Below are 21,127 nucleotides of genomic sequence, written 5' to 3'. Positions count from 1 at the left end.
CATACGGGCGCACATACACATACATGCATATCCGAGAGCATACATGGACCAATGCAGAGGTTAATAATAGTAGCAACTGTTAAGGGTAGCTGCTCACATCTTCCATAATCTGCGGTGATCCAGAAGTAAGGATATTCGCCTCTGTCCTGTAGCAGAAATTCTCTCTGGTTTATATATTTTAGGAAGGCTGAAAAAAAACAAACCAAGAGAAAGGAAGGGTTAGAGCAGCTTTTGGCCAGGAATTCAGTGCTGGTTCTAAAAAGCCAGCCTACTACGTAGAAGGACCATACCTTCTATTTCATACACTTAATCTCGGTGTTTTTTTTTTTTCATTTTGAGGCCTACTTTATAAAAGGAGCACTTCGGTCAGCCTTGTTATATACGTGTCCTTTTGAGAAACAATAGCCAGATGATGCTTAAAAATCCCCCAAATCATTTGGTCCCCCCATCTATTTTTTAAATTGAAAAGCAGAATGTAAAAAAAAAAAAAGGGGGGAAATCGGATTGAACTCTCTTTCATTATTTGAGGAGTAGGAGTTCGGTAGCCAGATTCAAGAGACAGCTCTACAAGCCCGTTTCTGTATCCTGGGCATTTAGATCGTCCTCTCCGCCTCCGCGCCCCAGTTCAGCGGCTACAGCAGCTTGAAAATGCGCGGGAGGCCGGCCTTCTGGCCAGGACAAAAATCAAGGAGGTCGGATGGATCAGCCGAAAATAACGACGGGCTTGTGTGGGGTGGGGGGCTTGCAAAAGGACTTTCCAGCCCCGGGATAAAGTAAACCACTTCAAGTCCCCAAAGCCAACTCTTCCCGTAGAACTCTCTGCATCTTCCACGGCCCGGAATCTGGAGCCCATCAGAAGGTTCACAGGCGTCGTTTTTTCTTGAGAACCGAAGAAACGCAAACCCAGAACGGATCGAGAGTGAAGCTCTTCATCTCCCGGTTAAAAGAAAAAAGGCGCAGCAGCAGCAACACGCTCTCATGTGCGAGCAGGCCTCTCCGTTCACACGTGCGCTTGCCGGGCTTAGAATATGACGAGGTTCACTCCGAACGCAGCCCCGTCGTCTTCACTCAAAGCGCATGGGATCCCAAGCACAGGGTCCTATATTATTTTATTTTCACCGATAGCACACCAGTCACGACGCATTCTTCTGCAGGCAGGCAGCCCAGCGTCGCGGGTCGGTTTCTAAGGCCAGATTCACCTATGCATCGCACGTTAGCGTTAATCACGGTTGTTCTACCCTTGTTGACTTACTATTGAACGCATCAAAAGGTTAATGAACAGCTTTGTGTTGGGCGCGTGGGATTAAAAAAAAAAAAAGGACCAGGCTTCTTATAGATTCATCCAGGAGAGCCCATTGGCGTGGAAAGTACGTGGCTCCGAGGAACTAGATGCAATTTCCCCGATGTGATTGGGGCAAGCACCAGGGGTGTTCCTATCGCTGCCGCCCAACCCTTCTCCGCTTCCCAGCAGATGGGGCGTGCGTCTTTATACACACACCACTCTTCCTACGTACTATTTGTGTGCCCGTTCCCAGCGTTGCGCCGAGAAGCCACAATCTTTGGGGATCGGGGTCTGTTACACCCAGTGACACTTCCTTCCAAGTGAACACGCCCGGCATCCCGCTTCGGGGTTGCAATCCTCAGCACGGCCGCTTGGGAATAACCGGCCCCCTCTCCCATTTTCTCCCCCCCTATATAGCATAAAGCAGGGCTGTCATTGTCTTTATCGCTCGGTGCACAACCCATGCCGGTTGCGTTTCCCTCCCCCCCCCCACCGCCACGAACCGATAGGATTCGGTGCGCGCGCGCGCAACACCCACACATCCCCCCACCCAGGGAGACGAGCCGCGATCCCTCCAGTTTGTCAATGAATCCTCCCCGCTCGCGGGCTCCGCCTCAAGCCGTCCCTGATTGCTCCGCCGCTGGCTAATCAGGGGCCGCCTCCGCCGCTCGCCCTCTCCCCGGGGTCCCCCAACCCCGCAGCCAATGCGCGCGGGGTCGTAACTTTACTTTTCTGATTGGAGGCCGAGGCGCTGAGTGACGGGCCAGCCCGGAGGCCGCGGCCGGCCGCGGCTCTCCTCCCGCCCTGCTTCCTGCTCCCCTGCCGCCAAAGAACCCCCCGCAGCCGCTGTCCACATGCCGCCGGTCCTGAAAGCGGCTCCCGGGAAGCGCTTTCGTCCTCTCTGAAAGAGGCGGGCCGAACCAAGCGCGGACGGCGACAGCGGCCGAGGCGCGAGGGGACCAAAGCCGCCCGCCCGCCCGCGCCGCGCGGGCGGGACTGCAGGGATTCGGGAGGCGCCCTGGGGTATTGAGTGCCCAGGTGTGTGTGTGCGTGTGTGTGTGTGTGCGCGCGCGCGGATGCGTGGGGTGGGGGCTGCGCGCGCGCCCGCCCCCGTGTGCCCGCCCGCTCAGGGGGAGGAGGTCATTTGGCGCCACCCTCGCGCGTTAGCCGGCCAGGTGGAGACATATGAGCGAGCGCGCGCGCGCGCACCCACCCACCCACCCACTCACCCACCCACACATGTAGACAAGTCGGAGCCGGCCGGTCTACCTGCTCGCCTGCTTCTCTTTCCGCGCCGGGTGAGGGGAAGCACCCTCAGCCAGCCGAGGCCGGGGCGCGCGCTTAGGCGCGCGTAGACGCGCGCGCTGCCGGCCAGCGGGGAGCCCCGCACTGGCTGCCGGAGAGGCAAACTTTAGGCGCGAGCGGAAAGGCGCGTGAGGTAGAAAGCGTGGCGCGCGCCACAAGCAAAACACGCCTCTCGCCCTCCTTCGCGCTCTCTCTCTCGCGCGGCGGGGATGCCGCTGGCACGCTTGTGCTGCTGCTGCTGCTGCTGTTGCCGCCGTCGCCGCCGCCGCCGGTTTCTCCTCGTCTCCTTTGGCGTCTCTCCAAGCGCAACTTCCCGCCAACTTCTTCTGCCGCGGCGCTCCTAGCCCCTGCCCTCCAACAGGCAGAGGTGGCGGGGCCAAACGGACTTTGCCTCCCTTTTTTTTTTTTTTTGTCCCCTTCCAGACTTGGGACCCCCGCCGGGTTGGGAGGCGGTTATCCACAGCCCGCCTCCACTCCGGGAAAGAAGCCGCCTCTCCTCCTCGGCTCTCTTCCTGAGGCTCGCCTGAGCTGATCGCCTCCGGCCGGGACTGCAAGCCGCGGGCAGGGGAAAGAAGAGAAGGCGAAGGAGGAAAGAGGGGTGGGGGGGGGAGAGGAGGAGAGCCGTACATGCCCGGCCCTCCACCGCCACTCCTCAAACAAAGACTGACCCAGGGCACTTTCCTCGTCCCCTAAGCCAGCCTTGCCTTCGCCGCCGGAGACGCCGCTCCGGTTCTCTTCCGAAAGGAAGGGAAAGAAAGATGGATGGGTGAACGGATGCTGAAAAGGGACCTCCCCCCCCCTCTCCGCACACCCCACCCGGGATAAAGCTTGGGAATAGCTGCTTTGCAGGTGCTCCGTCCCTGCCGGTCTCGCTTGCTTCGCCGTGGGAGATCTCCGTTGGCTGGGCTCCTCCCGGGGAGGGTCTTCCCTCCGACCGCAAGACCGGATCCATGGCTCTCGCCTTCTGGAGGCGGGGGGAATAAAGGCGCCGCTGCTGCTGCTGCCCCCCCCCGAGCAGAGAAACTAACCGGAGACGACCTTTTGCGGTGGGGGACGGTCGAGCTCGGAAGGGGTAAAAGGGGGGGACGACGACGACGACGATTCAAGCAAGCCAGCCTTGCCGGTGGCGCCCGGACAACCCGAGTCCCCCCCCCCCACACAAGCCCCTTCCGTACGAAAGGAATAACTTCCCCGAGGATTTTTGTGGTTCTTTGCTCTGGGCTTGGAGAGAGATCTTTTTCTCTGAAGTCCCGCCGTGTCTTTCGGGCTTTTCTTTTTTCTTCCCCCCCCCCCATTTTCCTTTAAAAAAAAAAAAATTATTGCAAGCAACACTTGTAAATAAAGCGCCCCGTCCCCCCGGGCAAGACAAGCGGCCCTAAGGAGTGTAAACTTTAACCTGCTCTGAAAGCGAAGACAACAATCCCACCGGCTCAGCTTGCCTGGAGCAGCCTGGCTCGCCAGCCCAGATGGAAATACACTGTAAGCACGACCCGTTTGCAGCGATGCATAGTAAGTAGAGGCGGCTGGTTCCGGGTTGTTGTTTTGTGTGTGTGTGTGTGTGTGTTTTTTCCCCTCTGCCTTTCGGCACCAAGCTGGCCGCCTTGCCTTCGCCGCGCTCTCCACAAACCCGGAATGTTTGTTTATTGAAATGGGAGGGAGAAAGAGAAAGAGAAAAAGGGGGGGGGGGGGAAGAGAGGAAGGAAGGGAGGGAGGGAGGGAAGAGGGAAGGCTGCTGGAGCTGAGACACCTTTGGGCATCGCTGGAGAAGGAGGCACAGCGGCGTTGGACCGGCTCGCATCCTCCTTCTCCAACTGCGGCTTATTCCCCAGGCGATTTCCAAGGAGTTTTTTTTAAAAAAAAACCCCAACCCGAACTAAACCGCACCAAAACTAAAACGACACCCTCTTCTCGCGTAAACCGCGGCCCACCGCTGCCCTTTTCAGTAAGGCGGCATTATTGAGGACACGATCCGGTCAAAGGGGGGAAGGCTGCAAAAAAGCTCCGTTGATTTCCACGGGAGGGTTTAAACGAAACGCGCGCTGTAACTCCTCCTCCACCACCACCCGTCTGGGGGGACTTCGACCAGAGTGGGTTTACATTGCTTTAATATTTTTTATTTTTTATTTTTATTTTTTTTAAAAAAAGAACTCATTCGCGGGTTCTAGGACCTGGCGGCCTTAAAAAAAAAATATCTCCAGCTCAGATTAATTATTATTAGAGCAAGAAAAGAGATCCGGGCCAAGTTAAAGATACCTGCCGGCAAGTAAGTCGCACTGATTTCAAATCCACCTTACATTTATACAGCTACCTTGGTACTTAGTACTATTTGAACAAATATGCAGGAGCCTTCCCTATACCCTGTGTTTCCTTTCCCTTCCTTTCCCCCCCTCATTCAACATTTTTTTTTTTTTTAATTTTTCTTCCGTACATATCGATTCTTTGTGTCTGCCCATCGCTGCTCTTTCTCCGGCTCTCGCCCTCTTAACAAAGTTCAAGTCGCTCAGCTGGAATACCTATATTTTTCCTAATTAGTCCGCCTGTATGGATATAATGGGGAAAAAAGATATTTGAAATTAATGCTAGTAGATAGGATTACTACGGTCCAGCTGAGTTGAATGCCCTTCTAGGAAATCTCTGAAATATTCCTGAATATAGCAAGCACTTAAACCAAAAAGTGTGTAAATTTGTTGATGTTTCCTGAGCGTGGGCTCTAAAGCGACGGGAGCTGCTGAAGCTGCTGCTTCTCCTTCTCACGGCAACAACAAATGGCGTGTTTTAAACATAGCCTTATATGTTTGGACTCGGCTGTTTTAAGTTAGCGGCCATGGATAATATATTTGCTCGGGATTTGCTGTGCCTGAGAGGGTTGGAAGGAGATTTTTCATTAACGCAGGGTTATGAGAAACGACGCCGTCTCTCACGGTGAGTTAAACGCTGGATTAGATCCAGAGATTTCAAGGAAACCCTAGGAGAGAATCAGACACATTTCTCTTAGGTATAGCAGGCTTTTTTTGAGGAAGACAACTGTTCTTTTGTGTTGTCTATTTGTCTACCTAATCGTTTGCTCCACGAAGCCATTCCGTGCTTCCTCGTTGGATACCCAGAGTAAGCACAAGGCAGAGAACTCAAACGTGAAACTGTTGGCGACTGTGTGCCATAATTCACCTTCAGAGGAAAGATAACTTACTTGGGTGGCAGTATCTGAATTTGGAAATGTGTAGGAGATGCTTGTCCGAAACCAAACAGAACCAAAAAGGATTTGGGGATTTTATGAGAAGCATCTTAACTGTAGGGAAATAACATTTTCATATTTAAAATATGGGGGCAGAAATGTTCCCACTGCCTGCCATTCCCTCCCCTCTGGAAATTCCTTTGTGTTAACTTGGAGAGGGGGTGAGTGCAGAAGCTGCGGGGGGGGGAGAGAAAGGATCCTCCATTAACCTAAACAACGATAAATCGATTATCTTCTGCAGGAATGTAAGGGCAACAAAAACAAACCGGAAAAAGCGTGTGTGTCAACTGAGGTGGGGGAGGGATGGGGAAAGAGCATCCAATCCAAACTGAGTTTTATACTTCTCTCCCCCACCTCCCAACCCCAATGCATTCGTGGTAGTTATTTAAATATCTCCTTTCTCTCCCCGCGTGTGTAGGGGAGAAATAGCAAGTTGTTGTTTTTCCAAAAGTGGCAGGTAGGGGATGAAAACGCGGCGTGTAGTACATTTACTGTACAGCATTGCCACGTTGAGTTCCTTGTCAGAAAACGCTTAAAAATAATAGGAGGCGCAGAAACGTCCCGGCAACACCCTAGAGACATACGAACTCCTTCTCTCAAAGAAACAATTTACTGCAGAAAAAGCTGGCTTTAAAACCAACGGTTAGTCTTCTGGATAAAGGTTCGCCCTCTCTTCCGTCTGTCTCCTACTAACAACTCCCTCGAAGTGAAGAGAGCGTTTGATCTGAACCCTTTAAACGAGGGGCAACTGCATGTAAAGAAAACACGCACACGTCCGCTTTAAAAGTCACGCGCAAAAAGCCCCCGGCAATCTTCGGGGGAAAAAAAAAATCTCGCTCCCGGTCAGAGTTACGGCAGAGGCAGAGTTAAGATTTTGCGGGAAAAACAAATCTAAGGGTTGTTTTCTTCTTCTTCTTCTTCTTCTTCTTCTTCTTCTTCTTCTTCTTCTTCTTCTTCTTCTTCTTCTTCTTCTTCTTCTTCTTCTTCTTCTTCTTCTTCTTCTTCTTCTTCTTCTTCTTCTTCTTCTTCTTCTTCTTCTTCTTCTTCTTCTTCTTCTTCTTCTTCTTCTTCTTCTTCTTCTTCTTCTTCTTCTTCTCCTTCTCCTTCTCCTTCTCCTCCTCCTCCTCCTCCTCCTCCTCCTCCTCCTCCTCCTCCTCCTTCTTCTTCTTCTTCTTCTTCTGGTCTGGAGAAAGGCTCCATTTTAGCAGCATCTTGTCCATAGAAGAAGAATCTTAGGCGAGATTCCTGGGACGTCCGTCCGCCTGTCCGTTTCCCCCTCTATGGATCTTTTTGGCATAATGCCTCGCCTCGACCTGCTCTATGAAGAAAGCCAGTAAATAGCCGTTCTGCACACCGCAGTTACTAGAAGCTGGAAAACTAACGTGTTTTTTTCAGTTAGCAGGGCAGAGATTAGGCGGTTGTCAGCAATGAGGAAAAGAGATCTTAAACCTCTTTTAATAATCTTTCTAAGATCCTCCTCCTTCATCTGTTAGGGCTAGTTCTTTCATCAACTTTTATTCTTTGAGCACACTGTTTTCTTATGTGTTGGCGATTTGTTTGTGAGGATGAGATAGAGACAAAATAAGCATTTTGGTTGCGGTTGACTTACCCTGTGATGGTTTGCTCAAAATACCAAGAGTTGTTGAGTTTCCAAATCAGACTCTCAGTTACATCCACCTTTGGCTTTCACCACCAACAAAACGTAAATTCTGCTCGCCTATCATATATTTGTTTTTTTGGGGAAAACTGAAATGCTTGGAAAAATTGAAATAATTTGGTATTTTACTGTAGAGAGATCAAGCTGTTTGTTTGCTATTATCACGTGCTGAGTCAGCTGAACTTTATAACAGCAGGAAAATCTTGAGGATGAACTCTGCAAGTGATCAAAATGTCTAAAATTTCCTGTCTAAACTGGACTAGACAGGCAGACAAATGTTAAGAATTATGGAAGGTATGGAAGTGTGTCAGAACAATACATATACTCATTTTTCACTCATTCACACACACACACACACATACCGGTAGACACTCATTCCAGTATTCACCCTTCAAGAGGGACATCAGCGTTTATATGTATATACTCAAACAATTTAAGGCTCAAAGAACAACTGGCCTCTTTAATGCCTTTGCAGTGATCTTTTCTTGGGGTCTTGGAGATTATTTAACTAACAAGATAATGATCCAAAAAAGCACAAGTTACAAATATTAATCTCAGAGACGACTGTATGTTCATATCAATATCTTCAGCAATACATACTGATCGAGCATATATAATGTGAGCATTAGGTAATTTGACACACTTTTAAGCACTTTAAAAATCAACACAAATCCTTGTCTACCACCAATATGTTGTGTGACAGCTAACCTAATACCCTGAACAAAAATTACACACACACACACACACACACACACACACACACACACACACAGGCACACTGCAGCACTAGCACATGCCCCACAGATTCTTCTGTGGAAGTTTTTGGAGTAGCTAATTCGTTCCTGCAAGTGTTCAAGTCGATTTTCTTTCTGGGACAAATCAATTGTTCATAGAAGTGAAACTATTTTCATTGTATGCAACTGAGTTGGATTGGATTGTCTTGCATGTTGAAATGTAAGCTACATTCCCCCACCTCATGTCTTCTAGCCTTCTTTCTCATGTGCTGGGCTACTTCCTTAAAAGCAAGGAAGGTTTGACCTATCAAATCTCCCCCCCCCCTCTTTCCACTCCTTGTGTTACTTTTAAATACCGAAGACATCTACCTGCTAAGAGAGAATTTCCGTGTGATAATAGGAAAAGATTATAGGGAAAGCTCCCACTGATGATGGGAGTTTCTTTTTATTGGAACTAGTAATTCCCTTGCCATCCCAAATACTTCTTCAGCAAAAAGATGAGCGGGTGTAAATCTAGAGCTCAGAGTCACACAAATTCTGGAAGAGCATATCTACCTGTGCTTGCTTGCAGATATTTTTACCACTACTTGCATTTTTATCCTTTAATGTCAGAGAGTAACTGCAGATTCAGCTCATGGGAAAAAATAGAGGAAGCTCTGACAATAGTGTTTTTGTATTGTTTTAGTTCCTTGGCATTCTTTTCTGCTCTCTTCTTTTAGAGAGACTCCTTCCTTCCTTCCTTCCTTCCTTCCTTCCTTCCTTCCTTCCTTCCTTCCTTCCTTCCTTCCTTCCTTCCTTCCTTCCTTCCTTCCTTTCTCCCTCCCTCCCTCCCTCCCTCCCTCCCTCCCTCAATTATTGGAACCAGACTGAGTTTGGGAAGGTAGAGTAACAATCCTTTTGATATACACACACCACACACATCAAGTACCCTGGATTGTATGGTTATGTATGAATGTCAGCTTTTTTAGACTTGGCCATTGATTTGACTATCATTAGCCTAGGGTTGTGCTCCTTAGTTTATTTTCTTATTTTTCCATAAAGGTAAAGTTAAGATATGCAATTCTGGAAATTCAACTTTTGAACTTGCTTCTGCAAATCTCAGCATAGATAGAGCCTTGCGGATTTATTCAGCTAGGCTACAATTCCATACAATATATAAAACTGCTGAAACCCCACAAATACTGGCTGAGTTTTAAGCAGTTCAGCAGCAGTTTACTATCTTTTATTAACAGATCTGACTGAGCTGTTTAGAGGAACTGCAATTATTGTAGAATTATTAAAGCATTCCCTAGCCTTAATGAAAGTTCTACCTCAAGATATAATGGATTTTCTCTCTGTTTTTATGCTTCTCTCTTTCTCTCCCCCTTCCTCCACTTCCTATCCTGTTTCCCTTATATTTACATATATTTTGATACATTGCAGCAATAATGCAATATATTACTGGCTGCAAGTCTGTTAGCTTTGGAAAGCTACAGGAAAGCTTTCCTATCTTGCCTTATTTAACTAGTCCAAGAGACGCAGTTTCAGTAACTCTAGATTGATTCCCTTGACAATGAACTGTTTCACCTACGAAACTGGAACTTATGCACACTTCCAGTTCAGAGTAATATACAGTCCATATTAACTGATAAATTAATTTCTTTCCAAATTGCTGGAGTTCTAATTAAGTTTGTAAATCGATAAATGTTATATTTCAGTGCATTTCTATGAGCTGAAATTTGCTATCCCTTTGCAAAGACATAGCAATTTTGAGGGATTTTTAAACTGTGCAGCTAAGAGAGTGAACAATAATTCTCTTAATATTAGAGTCACAGTTAATGATAGTAAAAACAGTACCTGAACATTCTGTTATTTTAACAAACTGTCAAAGTATACTTTTAATTTGGTTTACCCCTTCTTTCCTTCCTTAGACAATGTTCTAAAGATCAAATAAAATATTAATAATTCAAGCAAAACAATAAACACAAAACTTGCTAAACTTCAGTTCCAGGGCAAAACACCATTTTTCAGTTAAGCTTACTTATTCAAATTAATCTTTAACAAGTAATAATGGACTTTCACTATATATCAGTTTTAGAAGATACATACAGACCCTGTCAGGTTTATCAATAGTAACATTGTTGAGTTTAATAAACATGGATGATATAGTTAACAAGATTTTTATTTAATGCAGAGTGAGTAGATTGTGTTCGGTTCAAGCCTTCTGTAAATAGAGAAATTACTTTATTCAGTATTGCCAATAATGCTGGTTCCTGCAATTATTTGTGTTCAACATTGCTACTTCTTTATTATAGTTTGTCTGATGAACAATTTCAGAGTTAATTATATTTTCTCACTATTCCATGGCACTGCATTTCATGCTTATTGGTTTTATCCAGTTAGCTACTATTTATCTAGTTGGAAACCATTTTACACCAGATGTTTCAACTTATTAAAAAATAGTGAAAATGTACATATAGGAAAAAAATAATAATCCTGTCTTGCTGAGCCATGCAATATAGTGCCTTAATATTTTCATAGGCATTGTAAAATATGTAAATCTGAAATTATTCCAACCACACAGTCATTCATATAGGGCATTAATAACTGAGCTACGATATTGAAAGAAAAACAGAATACTTTTGGAAGCCCCATCTAAATTTGGCCCTATTTCCTCCAGAGATGAGCATAGTTTGGCTTTATTTACTATCAAAGTTAGACTGACACACTTACTGTAAACATATTTACATGCAAGTAAATCTGATTTAATTTAATGGCATTAAAACAAGCATGCTAAGAATTTTAGCTTCAGATTTACACCTTAAATCTGATGGCTATCATTCATAATTTTTTGATGCCAGATGAGTTCCAGGCTGGCCTAAAAATAACTTTTGAGAGATTTCCCCCCCCCCCTCAAATTGGAGCCCTGAATCTCATGCCACATAATCCTGGGTAATTATTGAAGTAATTAGAGTTACACAAGTGTAAAATTGCTATCAGTGTCAAATTAGGTTTTAGTAAATAACATTGTTCCTCCTCCTCTGAGCAAATAAACCATAACCAGCATTTCAGAAATGCCCAAACTCTTATGAAGAAGTTATTCAGTGCTTAATGGCAGAGGGGAAGCCATAGCTGCAGGAAGCCTTTTTAAAGCATTTTCTAAACAGTCTCAAAGATATATATATATTTTCTCTGCTTGTATTGTTTATTTCACCCCGTATCTTTCAGGACATGGAGGAGTGAATCAATTAGGGGGTGTTTTTGTGAATGGTCGGCCGCTGCCTGATGTTGTTCGCCAAAGGATTGTGGAACTTGCCCATCAAGGTGTTCGACCTTGCGACATCTCCAGGCAATTGCGAGTCAGCCATGGCTGCGTCAGCAAGATTCTTGGCAGGTAAAAGCAGATCAAAGTGAATCAGACCAATTCTGAAAAAAAAAAAAAAGGAAAATAATGCGTGCTGGAGTTATTCTAAGAAACAGTTCAGCTAGCAAATTCGTGAAAAGGCGACTAAGCCAGTAATAAGAATTGTTGAAAAATGTAGCTGGAAAATGCTTTATAGTTATATTCTTGAATGTAAAACGGTTTCTGATTATGATAACATGTATCCTAAGCTTCCTACCGAACCTCTGAACTCACCTAAAAAATTGTATGAAATTTCTATTTAGTGAAAGGAAACTTGTTTTCTTTCTGCAATCCCCAATCCATGCTAATTTAGCCATAATTCTACTGGCCTCAAGTAAATGAATTGAAATCCATGAATTTCTGGCTTTAATATTTGAGTATACTTTTGACCGAAGTTTTAGACTGCAATCCAAATCATTTTCTTGGTTATGAGACGTACTGAGCAAAACAATTTTTAATTTTGAAAAGGCAAGTGCTGGTTTCGCCTACTAAATGGATAATTTCAGAATTCCTTTTTGTAATTATATATATATAATATATTTTAATTTGCAATGAAATCAAATTGGAAATAAGGACAAATTGCAAATACAAATAATGTAATAGTATTAATGATACTTCAGTTTTGTTGTTCTGATCTAAGCAATGTAACAACAGTAACATTGTTTATTTTAAAAAATGAAGAGAACAACTTCCAATAAAACAAATGTAGATTGAGAAATGGTATGTCTGAGACAGCATCATGATTTTGAACATCAATATAATGCTTCAGTGAGTTTTTTCTTGATTTAATAAGATTGGATAGATACATTAAATTGGTATAAGGGGAAAAATAAATTAGAACTAATTAGTTAAATGTTCTCACGAAAGGTAGTCTGTAGATGTACCACATTGATTTCCATTACATTAGTGATATTTTTGCCTAATACAAATCTTTCATCCTAAAATTTGTCAGTGTTTGAGGTATTATGGATACATTTTTTCCTGTCGTCTGCATAGATAGGTTTTTACATTTGCAAAAGTTAGAAAACATCAATATTTGGTCATCTATGTAACAATCATGCATGAACCTACTTGCAACTATGACAAAAATAAACATAATGGATTTGATTATTTTTTTAATACATATGTACAAGACAAAACTGTTAATTTTTTATCTACTTTTCCCACATGGCATTTTTTTTGAATCACTTCTATTACTTCCTCTTTACTAGCTACCCATAGCACACAGGTGTGAGGATCTGTACCTAGTACTGTAAACCAAAAGTACAATTTCTAATGAATTTGAGCAGAACCTTTATTTTAAATACTTTGCTAAATTATAATCCATTAAACACTTATTCTTTAATCTAATTATGTAAGTTTCTTAATTATGAGAGTAAAGTTTTCCTACTGATATTAAAACATGACGTTTAACATATAAAATATACCGGTAGCTATGAATCTGATTTATCTCTGTACTCTGTGTTGGCTGCCAGTCAACAGTAGACATATAGGAGGTCAATAAATATAAAAGAATTTGAATCTTTTTTCTTTGCAGTTATTTGATATAAATATAATATAAGTTTCAGAGAATGAAACACAATTGGTTGTAGGTTTATATATGGAGAAATACGACTTCATTCGTATGTGTGCATTCTAAGATTAAATTCTAAAAGATAATTTATTCTGGAAATATTCTGCTGATTTTAGCAGGACTGCTTTTCAATAAATAGCCTTAAGACTGAGCGTTCAAAGTTGCAATGCAATTTATATTTCTTTAAAGAGGCAAGCTGGTAAATACAAGGAAAATGAACGTCAGCAGTATTGTACAATTACACATTTTCATATATTTTATTTTTTATACTAGACCAGAACATTAATGTTTCTGGAATGTTAAGTCCTATTTCTTAATGGCAGCAGTTGGTTTTGTGCTATCCTGCTTTATTATCCTTTCTTCAATTCTTTCGGAAGACTAGATAACCATTTTTATTGGTATCAATGACTGAAACAAATAAACAGGTCAGAAAGAACACGTAATAGTTTCAATGTTTCAGAATAGATTTGTCTTTAGAGGTATATTCATTATTCTGGAATTAAGAATCAAGTTCTGGAGCTTTGTCACTTAAGTTGTCAAATTGAAATTTCATAGCTCATTATTTTCATAAGTAATAATTACAGTTCATAAAATGTCAGTATAATTGGAAGACACTCTTTCCTTCTCTATGTGTGCATCTAAAAAAATAAGAGAAGCCAGACATATATGAAGTTGGATTCCATCTTGGGAACTAATATTTCTTAATTTACAACTTTGAAATTTAACCATGGTGCAAAAGAAATAGTTGGAAATATAAACTATATAACATTAATAATTGGATAAGAGTTGTGAATCTGTGGTCAGTAGTGCTTGAAAATATTATCATAGAAGGTACGTGTAAATGGACAGCATGATGAATTCCAAAAGTAACCACAATCTGAATACAAGCCTGTTTTGTCATTTTTATGGTCAAGCCAGGATTGGAAAGCTATAGTTTTCTTCAACTGTATATTCATTTGTCAAAGAGTTCAGTTTGTATTCTTGTCATGCACAAAGTAAATATTAATCATTACTTGCTCCAAGGCAAGACTGGTATCATGACATTAGGATAAAAAAAAAATCAAACCCAAACGATCAGATCTCATTTACTTAAAATTTTAAAAATAATGCAATGCATTTTTAATGGCTGATCTCAAATCAGGTCCAAACTGTCTTCCTTTCAGTAGTATAACAGCACTGGCTAATGGTTTAAATAGGCCTGCCTGTCATTGAGGTCCTTAAAGCAGCCAATTTAAGGACCAAAAGTCAAGTATCACAAAGAGGACCAATTGTTATTAATCTGCTATTATTGTATTTTTACTGCTGCCGTTGGGGAGAGATGTTTATGGATTTTCTGCCTCATGCTAATGGTGCAATTTGACTGACTTTGGGTATCATATACACCTTGTTTTCCTGCATGGGTGATGCTACTTGCTGTATACCCAGGCAACAAAATGTCAGACCAGTTAAGACACATGGTTTAACTCACTGCTGGTTTAACTCTGGTTTAACTCACTGCTGCCACACTTTCTTTTGGCAACCAATTTTTCTCACTTTTAGCACCCCAAGAGTGAGAATATAGTTTAATAATTCTGAGGGCGCCTTAAAAGATAATGTCTAATGTCATTCTAAAATGGCATCTAGCTCTTAAATATTGTCAACTGTTTCCAGAATTCTCATAGTGCCAAATATGACCAAAACTGAGATGCAACAGCAAGTTATTAATCAGCAAAACCTACAGCAGGAAATGAAACATTTTATATTTTAAAAGTTCCATTTCATAAATCTGGAGTGATATGAAAAATGCCTGCATTACATCTGATTGACTTCTATTGGGTTTGAAGAGAATACATTGGTTTAAAATGAACTTTTTTTTAGTTCAACAAGATTAAAGTCAAAGCAGGAAAATTATTCTCTAAAGGCATCTAAAAGTTCTTATTTCTTATTCAAGGGCTGCCTTGAGTATCTTGGCAATTGACAAGCCCTAAAAATTGATTAATTGAATTAATAAATTAATAATTCTTATTAGGTATAAACACTGAAACTATAACTGAACAGCAGGCCACTTCTTTAAAAAGCTAATGGAAATAGCAGGGATATTGAATGGGAACCTTTTCCTTAGGATTCTGCACAAACCTTACATTTTTTGGATAATTGTTCCCCCAAAAAGATGAGGTTCAGATATGTTGGATTTCAATTCCACAATTCCCAGTGAATAGGCCAAACTGAATGGGGATCAAATGCAACATATTTGGAGGGGACCATTCAGGAAAGACTGTAGTCAACTTTCATTTCAGTATCCTGCTTTTTTGTTTAACAACTTATTAGGCCTCAGATAGATAGTACAAGAAAAAAAAGATGAATCTCTAACAATAGAGGTGAAAATTCATTCCACAAAGTGTATACTGAAGTTCAGTCACTATTGTATATACATAATCCTCCACTTACAAGTTTGTTTAATGGCTGTTCGAATTTACAGTGGCACAGAAAAAAGTGATTTATGACCATTGCAGTATCCCATAGTCATTAGGTTCATGCATTTTTTTCCATGATGCTATTTTAACACTTTATGGCTGTATCATGTCTTTGACAATTTCCTATAAACATGGCATTGTCGAAATATTGGTTTGATTTAGTTTTGTTACAGATTAATAATACAATTTTTGAGATAATTTTAAATTCAAGCGTGACCTTTTAACTCATGCAGTTTTAATTGCTTGCAAAAATAATGCATACAACATTATTATAGTTATTACCTTTAAATAACATATAATGTCAAATCTAAGAAAAGGAAAGAATATATTAGTATCAGTGATTGTAATACAGTAAAGATGGGTTAATACTGTGTATTCCTACTGAAAATGCTAGAATCTAATTTGTGCCGTTCTTAACTTCTTATAATTTATTGGACGGGGGAGGAGAGCTTATAATTAGAATGCTTTCTAAACCTAACTTTTTCTTTCTTCTGCATTTCACCCCAGGTATTATGAGACTGGAAGCATTAAGCCTGGAGTTATTGGAGGATCAAAGCCAAAGGTTGCCACGCCCAAAGTAGTAGAAAAAATTGCAGAATATAAACGCCAAAACCCTACCATGTTTGCTTGGGAGATCAGGGACAGACTTTTAGCAGAAAGAGTGTGTGATAATGACACAGTACCCAGCGTTAGTTCAATTAACAGGTAAGACTCTTAGGCTGCACAGTAGAGATGCTTTTTGGCAGTGTTCATTATTATCTGAAAATGACACAGGATTATTTTGGTTATTTGCATGGCTGTTTTTTCCTAGATGCAAAAATCCGTATGTACCAATCCATTTAGTTTTCATCTAAGTTTGCTTCACTGAGCCAAACAGAAATAATCTCTAATATGGGATGGTAGCAGTAGTATAAATAATACATACTCATACACACAGAGATAAGATTAACAGAAGTATTTACAACATTTGTCCAGATTTGCTATTTTTTTTTGGGTGCTTCTATAGACTGACACTTTGACATTTAAATTCTCAGGAGAAGATGACAGCATTAATATGTCATATAATGAAGTTAGTCCAAAATTAATACAATTAAGAAATGAGCAAGAAATAAACTAGGGGAAAGATCAGATAGTCTACATTTTCCTGCATCTTTATTACCACTGTATTGAAAGGAAATCAATAATTTATCTGATAATAGAAACAAAAGTGGACAATCTAGGCTGGAACTGGTAAATTCAGTTTCTTGACTGGTATAATGAATCTATGAAGTTTATTATTATTTAGCATATGATGAGAACATGACAGAATCTATCAGATTTTAGGTTAATTTTGGAAAATAGTTTGCCATTCTAATATACAGCATGCTGTTAGAATAGAACTGTGTATTATGGAGGTTTGGTGATTTGAACTTGTCTGATGCCAAAACCAGTTATACTTACAAATATGTGTACTTCTTGCTTTTTCAAGGAAAGTTGGTCATTTATTTTATTATTTATTTATTAAACAAATTTATATAGCCACCCAATTCACACATAAGTGACTCTGAGTGACTTACAACATTTAAAATACCCATCCCATCATCCTAATGCCTGCAATAGTAATTCATCACATCACAGATACATGTTCCATAAAAGCTGAAATATCCTTTGGATGTGATCCACAATCTATTTATTCCCTGTTAGCTCTATTTAAATCCACATTTTGATCAAAAGAAGTTTGCTGTGAATTTGTTATCTGGTGCGTTTATTAATTACTGAAGCATTAAGAAAACACTATTAAAAAGTGTTCTATATTAAGATATGCAGTATAACTCAAGCTGGAATTCCCAGTCTGATAGGAATTCAAGCTAATTTTGCTAGCTTCTCTTGCAATTTGATAGTACATCTCAAAATTTCCTGATGTTATAGATGTTATAGAGTAAGTCAAACTTATTTATGTATTTATTGATATGTATTCGTTCAATTTAATGGCTACCCATCTAAAAAAAGTGATTTTGGGTGTCGAACAACATTAAAAAAAAGCAAAACAAAAACAGAAACTACAAAATAAATTGGCAGCTGAGATTTTTTTCTTTAAAAAAATATCAATACAGATGTAAATACAAAAACTTCAACAAATGTATTTTACAGACTCCAACACAGGGCCTTGCAAAAGGCAAACATATACCGTAGTAAATATAATATAATAGAAATTTCTATCTTTATCCTGGTCACTTTTATTATGGCCAGAAATAAAACCTTAATATGATACCAAAGAATCTTACCATGTCCATCAGGCAGACTTTTTAGGCATGCTACATATTGATTACTGTTAAGCATGACTGTTACTGTTGTTATATACGCACGCACGCACGCACGCACGCACACACACACACAAACATATATAAAACAACAGTATATAACAACAGTAACATTCAAGGACTTTGTCATGATTTAGCTTTGATTCCAGAAAGGTGCCTTGGAATGTTCTAGAAATGAATATATCGTAGCTGTTTTCAACTATTTAAAACAGCTGCAGAGGCCAGCTACATGGTCCCAGGAAAAGGCACAGCTGCTCAAGTTGTACACCGGTGTGTTCACTGCCCCTTTCCAGATTTTTCTGAATTACTGCATAGCCCTAATAATTTCTATTAATCTCATGTTTATATTTTCAATATTAATTAATAATATAATTCCATTTATACAAATCAACATGAAACAAAGTTTTATGCATATGTTATATTTCTGTTTACAGATTCAAACATTTTGGGAATGCCACAAAACATTTAGCATTTTAATAGTAAAATATTCACAATCATAAGAGATTAAGAAAAATGTTCACTATACTAAAATGAAGAATGTCAATTTTTCAGTGGATTGTCAAATTGTATTTAAACAACTAAGTATTTTGCAGTTGAATTACATGGCTTCATGTATATTTATAATATGAAGAACATTTGCTTAAATTTGGATTAAAATTAAGAAGGCTACCTGCAACTTAACATATTTCATTAATTTTAATGAAAAATATGTGCAACCAGCTTTTTTGTGAGGGGAATGATTATTTGAAGTGCTATTAAAACATTAAAGTTGATTTCTTTTCTAAATGAAGTGAAAGCACAATAATTAATCATAGTGGCTAAAATAGAAATTCTAACTATCTGCACTTTTGATGAATTTTGAACCAGTTATTAGATTTACTTTCTTTTCTGCTACAAATATTATAGGATTATTATGGGCCAAAGAAATGGTTCTGCAGTGACCAGCTACATAAATCTATAACATTGTTGCTATCCGACCTACATATTATTATTTAGGAAATTTTATATCACCTAATCAAATAATGTTGTAAGATATATTTAGGTAAGACTGAAAAGTAAATTAACAGCTTGACCTACAATCTAATTAAAAACGTTCATGAGCTAAAACTAGCTTAGTCATATTAATATCAATATGATGTAATTGGAAGAAGTTCAAATATTCTTGGCCTTTGATTAAATCACCTCAGCTCGTGTTGTCTTAAAAAAAGTTTGTGTCTTACACTCACTACAAATCAAGGAACTAGCTCTGTATTCAGCAATATTCATGCCACTTTTATAAAGAATGTGATATATACCTACACAGAATTTTTTGCTGAATTCAATGAGGCTAATTTTAAAGAAATCATAAATGCTTTTCATTCTGTTACCTGGCCTTTATGGAAGCTGTTAACAAAAAAACATTTCAAGCAACAAATTCCTTCTCGTGTATAAAGATCTCATGCTGATATAAGAGTTATCTTAATTTTAATTTACACCAGGTACTTTAAGTAATTGATTTTATATTCTTCTCCTTCACTACTCCTTTTCCCTTTTATAGAATAAATCTATGTTGTCCCTAGGAACTGAGTTCAATTTGAAGATGTCTTTATTTTTGAATTAGAGAAATCTCTGCTGCAAATATTTTGTAATCTAAAACTAAAAGAAATCTAAAAAAAAAAGTGATAGGCATTGAACGGGGAGTATAAAATAACAAGACAATGAAGAAAAGATAAATATTTATTCTTTTTATAGACACATGGTTTTATTATGGATCGATACATACAAAGTGATGGTTATGGCTGCTGTGTGATCCAGGCAAATTATAGAACTTGATCTGCTTAGCTTGTGCAGTGGACATTGTTCCAGATATGTTCTCTGCACCCATATTATTATTATTATTATTATTATTATTATTATTATTATTATTATTATTATTATTATTATTATTATTATTATTATTATTATTATTATTAGTTGCACAGTCAGCCAGATGTTCAAACTGGTTTTTGGCACTTTTGTCCACCTTTTGAGTTTGACTTGGGATAGGCAGAGGTGGATGTTTGATGGTGTTAAAGATATTGTTGCATGATGTAAGCTGTTCAGAGTAAAAGTGCCTTTTACAACTGACTGATGGTGATTTTGTCAATACCGATGGTGTTCAAGTGGTGCTCTAGTTATTTTGAAGTTGGACCCATGCCTCCTATTACTATTGGTACCATCTCTGCTTTCTTTTGCCACAATTGTTCTATTTTTATTTGTAGGACTTGCATCTTGTTATCTTCTCCAATTCCTTCTCTTCTCCTGCTGCCTCCAGATATAGCCACTATCCACTATTCTTCTTCTTCTTCTTCTTCTTTTTTTGCCTTTCTTATTATTTTTCTTACTTATTATTTACTAAACTTAAATTTCATCTCATGTAGAGACAATTCGAGAGGCAACTCTAGACGGTTTACAATCAATACAAAACAATAAGATAAAATATTTAAAATATTAAAACAACAAATATTAACCCTAACTTTGAGTTAAAAATTAATAAAGATGGGAGGAAAGGGAGCAAGAATGACACAGGGAGGAGGTGGAATTTTATCTTAGTCCATTAACCACCTCCAGAATCATCCAACCCCATCGGTGCCCCAGACCAGTTGGCAGATTCATGTCTTTGGATCCTTTTGGAAAGCCAAAAGCTGTGAATCTTACCTCAGGGGGCATGATGTTCCAGAGGGCGGGAGCCACAGCGGAAAAACTCTTCCTGGACCCTGCCCACCAAAATTCCTTGACTGATGGAATCTGCAGCATGACCCTTCTGCTGGCCTGGGTGGGTCAGGCCAGTCCCACAGGGGGTGAGATGGCACATCAGATAACCAGGACCCATGCCATGAAACACTATAAAGGTAAGAATCAACACCTTGAATTGGACCTGGAAGCAAACTGGCAACCAGTGCAGTTCACACAAGAGCGGTGTAACATGGGCCACCCTAGGGCACGGGTCCCCAACCTATAGGCCACAGCCTGGTACTGGGCTTAAGCCTGTTGGCCACCGGGCCACAGGAATGGCTGGTGTGCCTCCCCCCACTTGCATTAGCGCTGCCGTGCAGGTGCTAGCAGCCCGTTTGTGCATGCGCACGCGGGGCATGTGTGCACACATTTCCCTGCTCATCCTTTCCCCTCCGGGCAGCCAATCCAGAAAAGTTGGGGAGCTCTGCCCTAGGGGACCCAAGAAATGCCTGTGT

General features: G+C 40.5%; 1 protein-coding gene across 1 annotated transcript in view; it reads left to right on the top strand.

Moving 5' to 3' along the window:
* Positions 1-4,053: 4,053 nt before the first annotated feature.
* The window catches only part of PAX5 (paired box 5), a gene marked incomplete at its 3' end in the record, with an annotated part of 26,617 nt that continues 9,543 nt past the window's right edge, over positions 4,054-21,127 (top strand). The window contains exons 1-3 of the mRNA XM_015820234.1: positions 4,054-4,096; positions 11,418-11,583; positions 16,126-16,323. Coding sequence (XP_015675720.1) covers positions 4,054-4,096; positions 11,418-11,583; positions 16,126-16,323 — 407 coding nt within the window. The remainder of the gene's footprint in view (positions 4,097-11,417; positions 11,584-16,125; positions 16,324-21,127) is intronic.

This window comes from Protobothrops mucrosquamatus, unplaced genomic scaffold, assembly GCF_001527695.2.
Source record: "Protobothrops mucrosquamatus isolate PMUCROS unplaced genomic scaffold, P.Mucros_1.0 scaffold1096, whole genome shotgun sequence".
Lineage (NCBI taxonomy): Eukaryota > Metazoa > Chordata > Lepidosauria > Squamata > Viperidae > Protobothrops > Protobothrops mucrosquamatus.
This window is presented reverse-complemented; position numbering and strand designations above follow the sequence as displayed.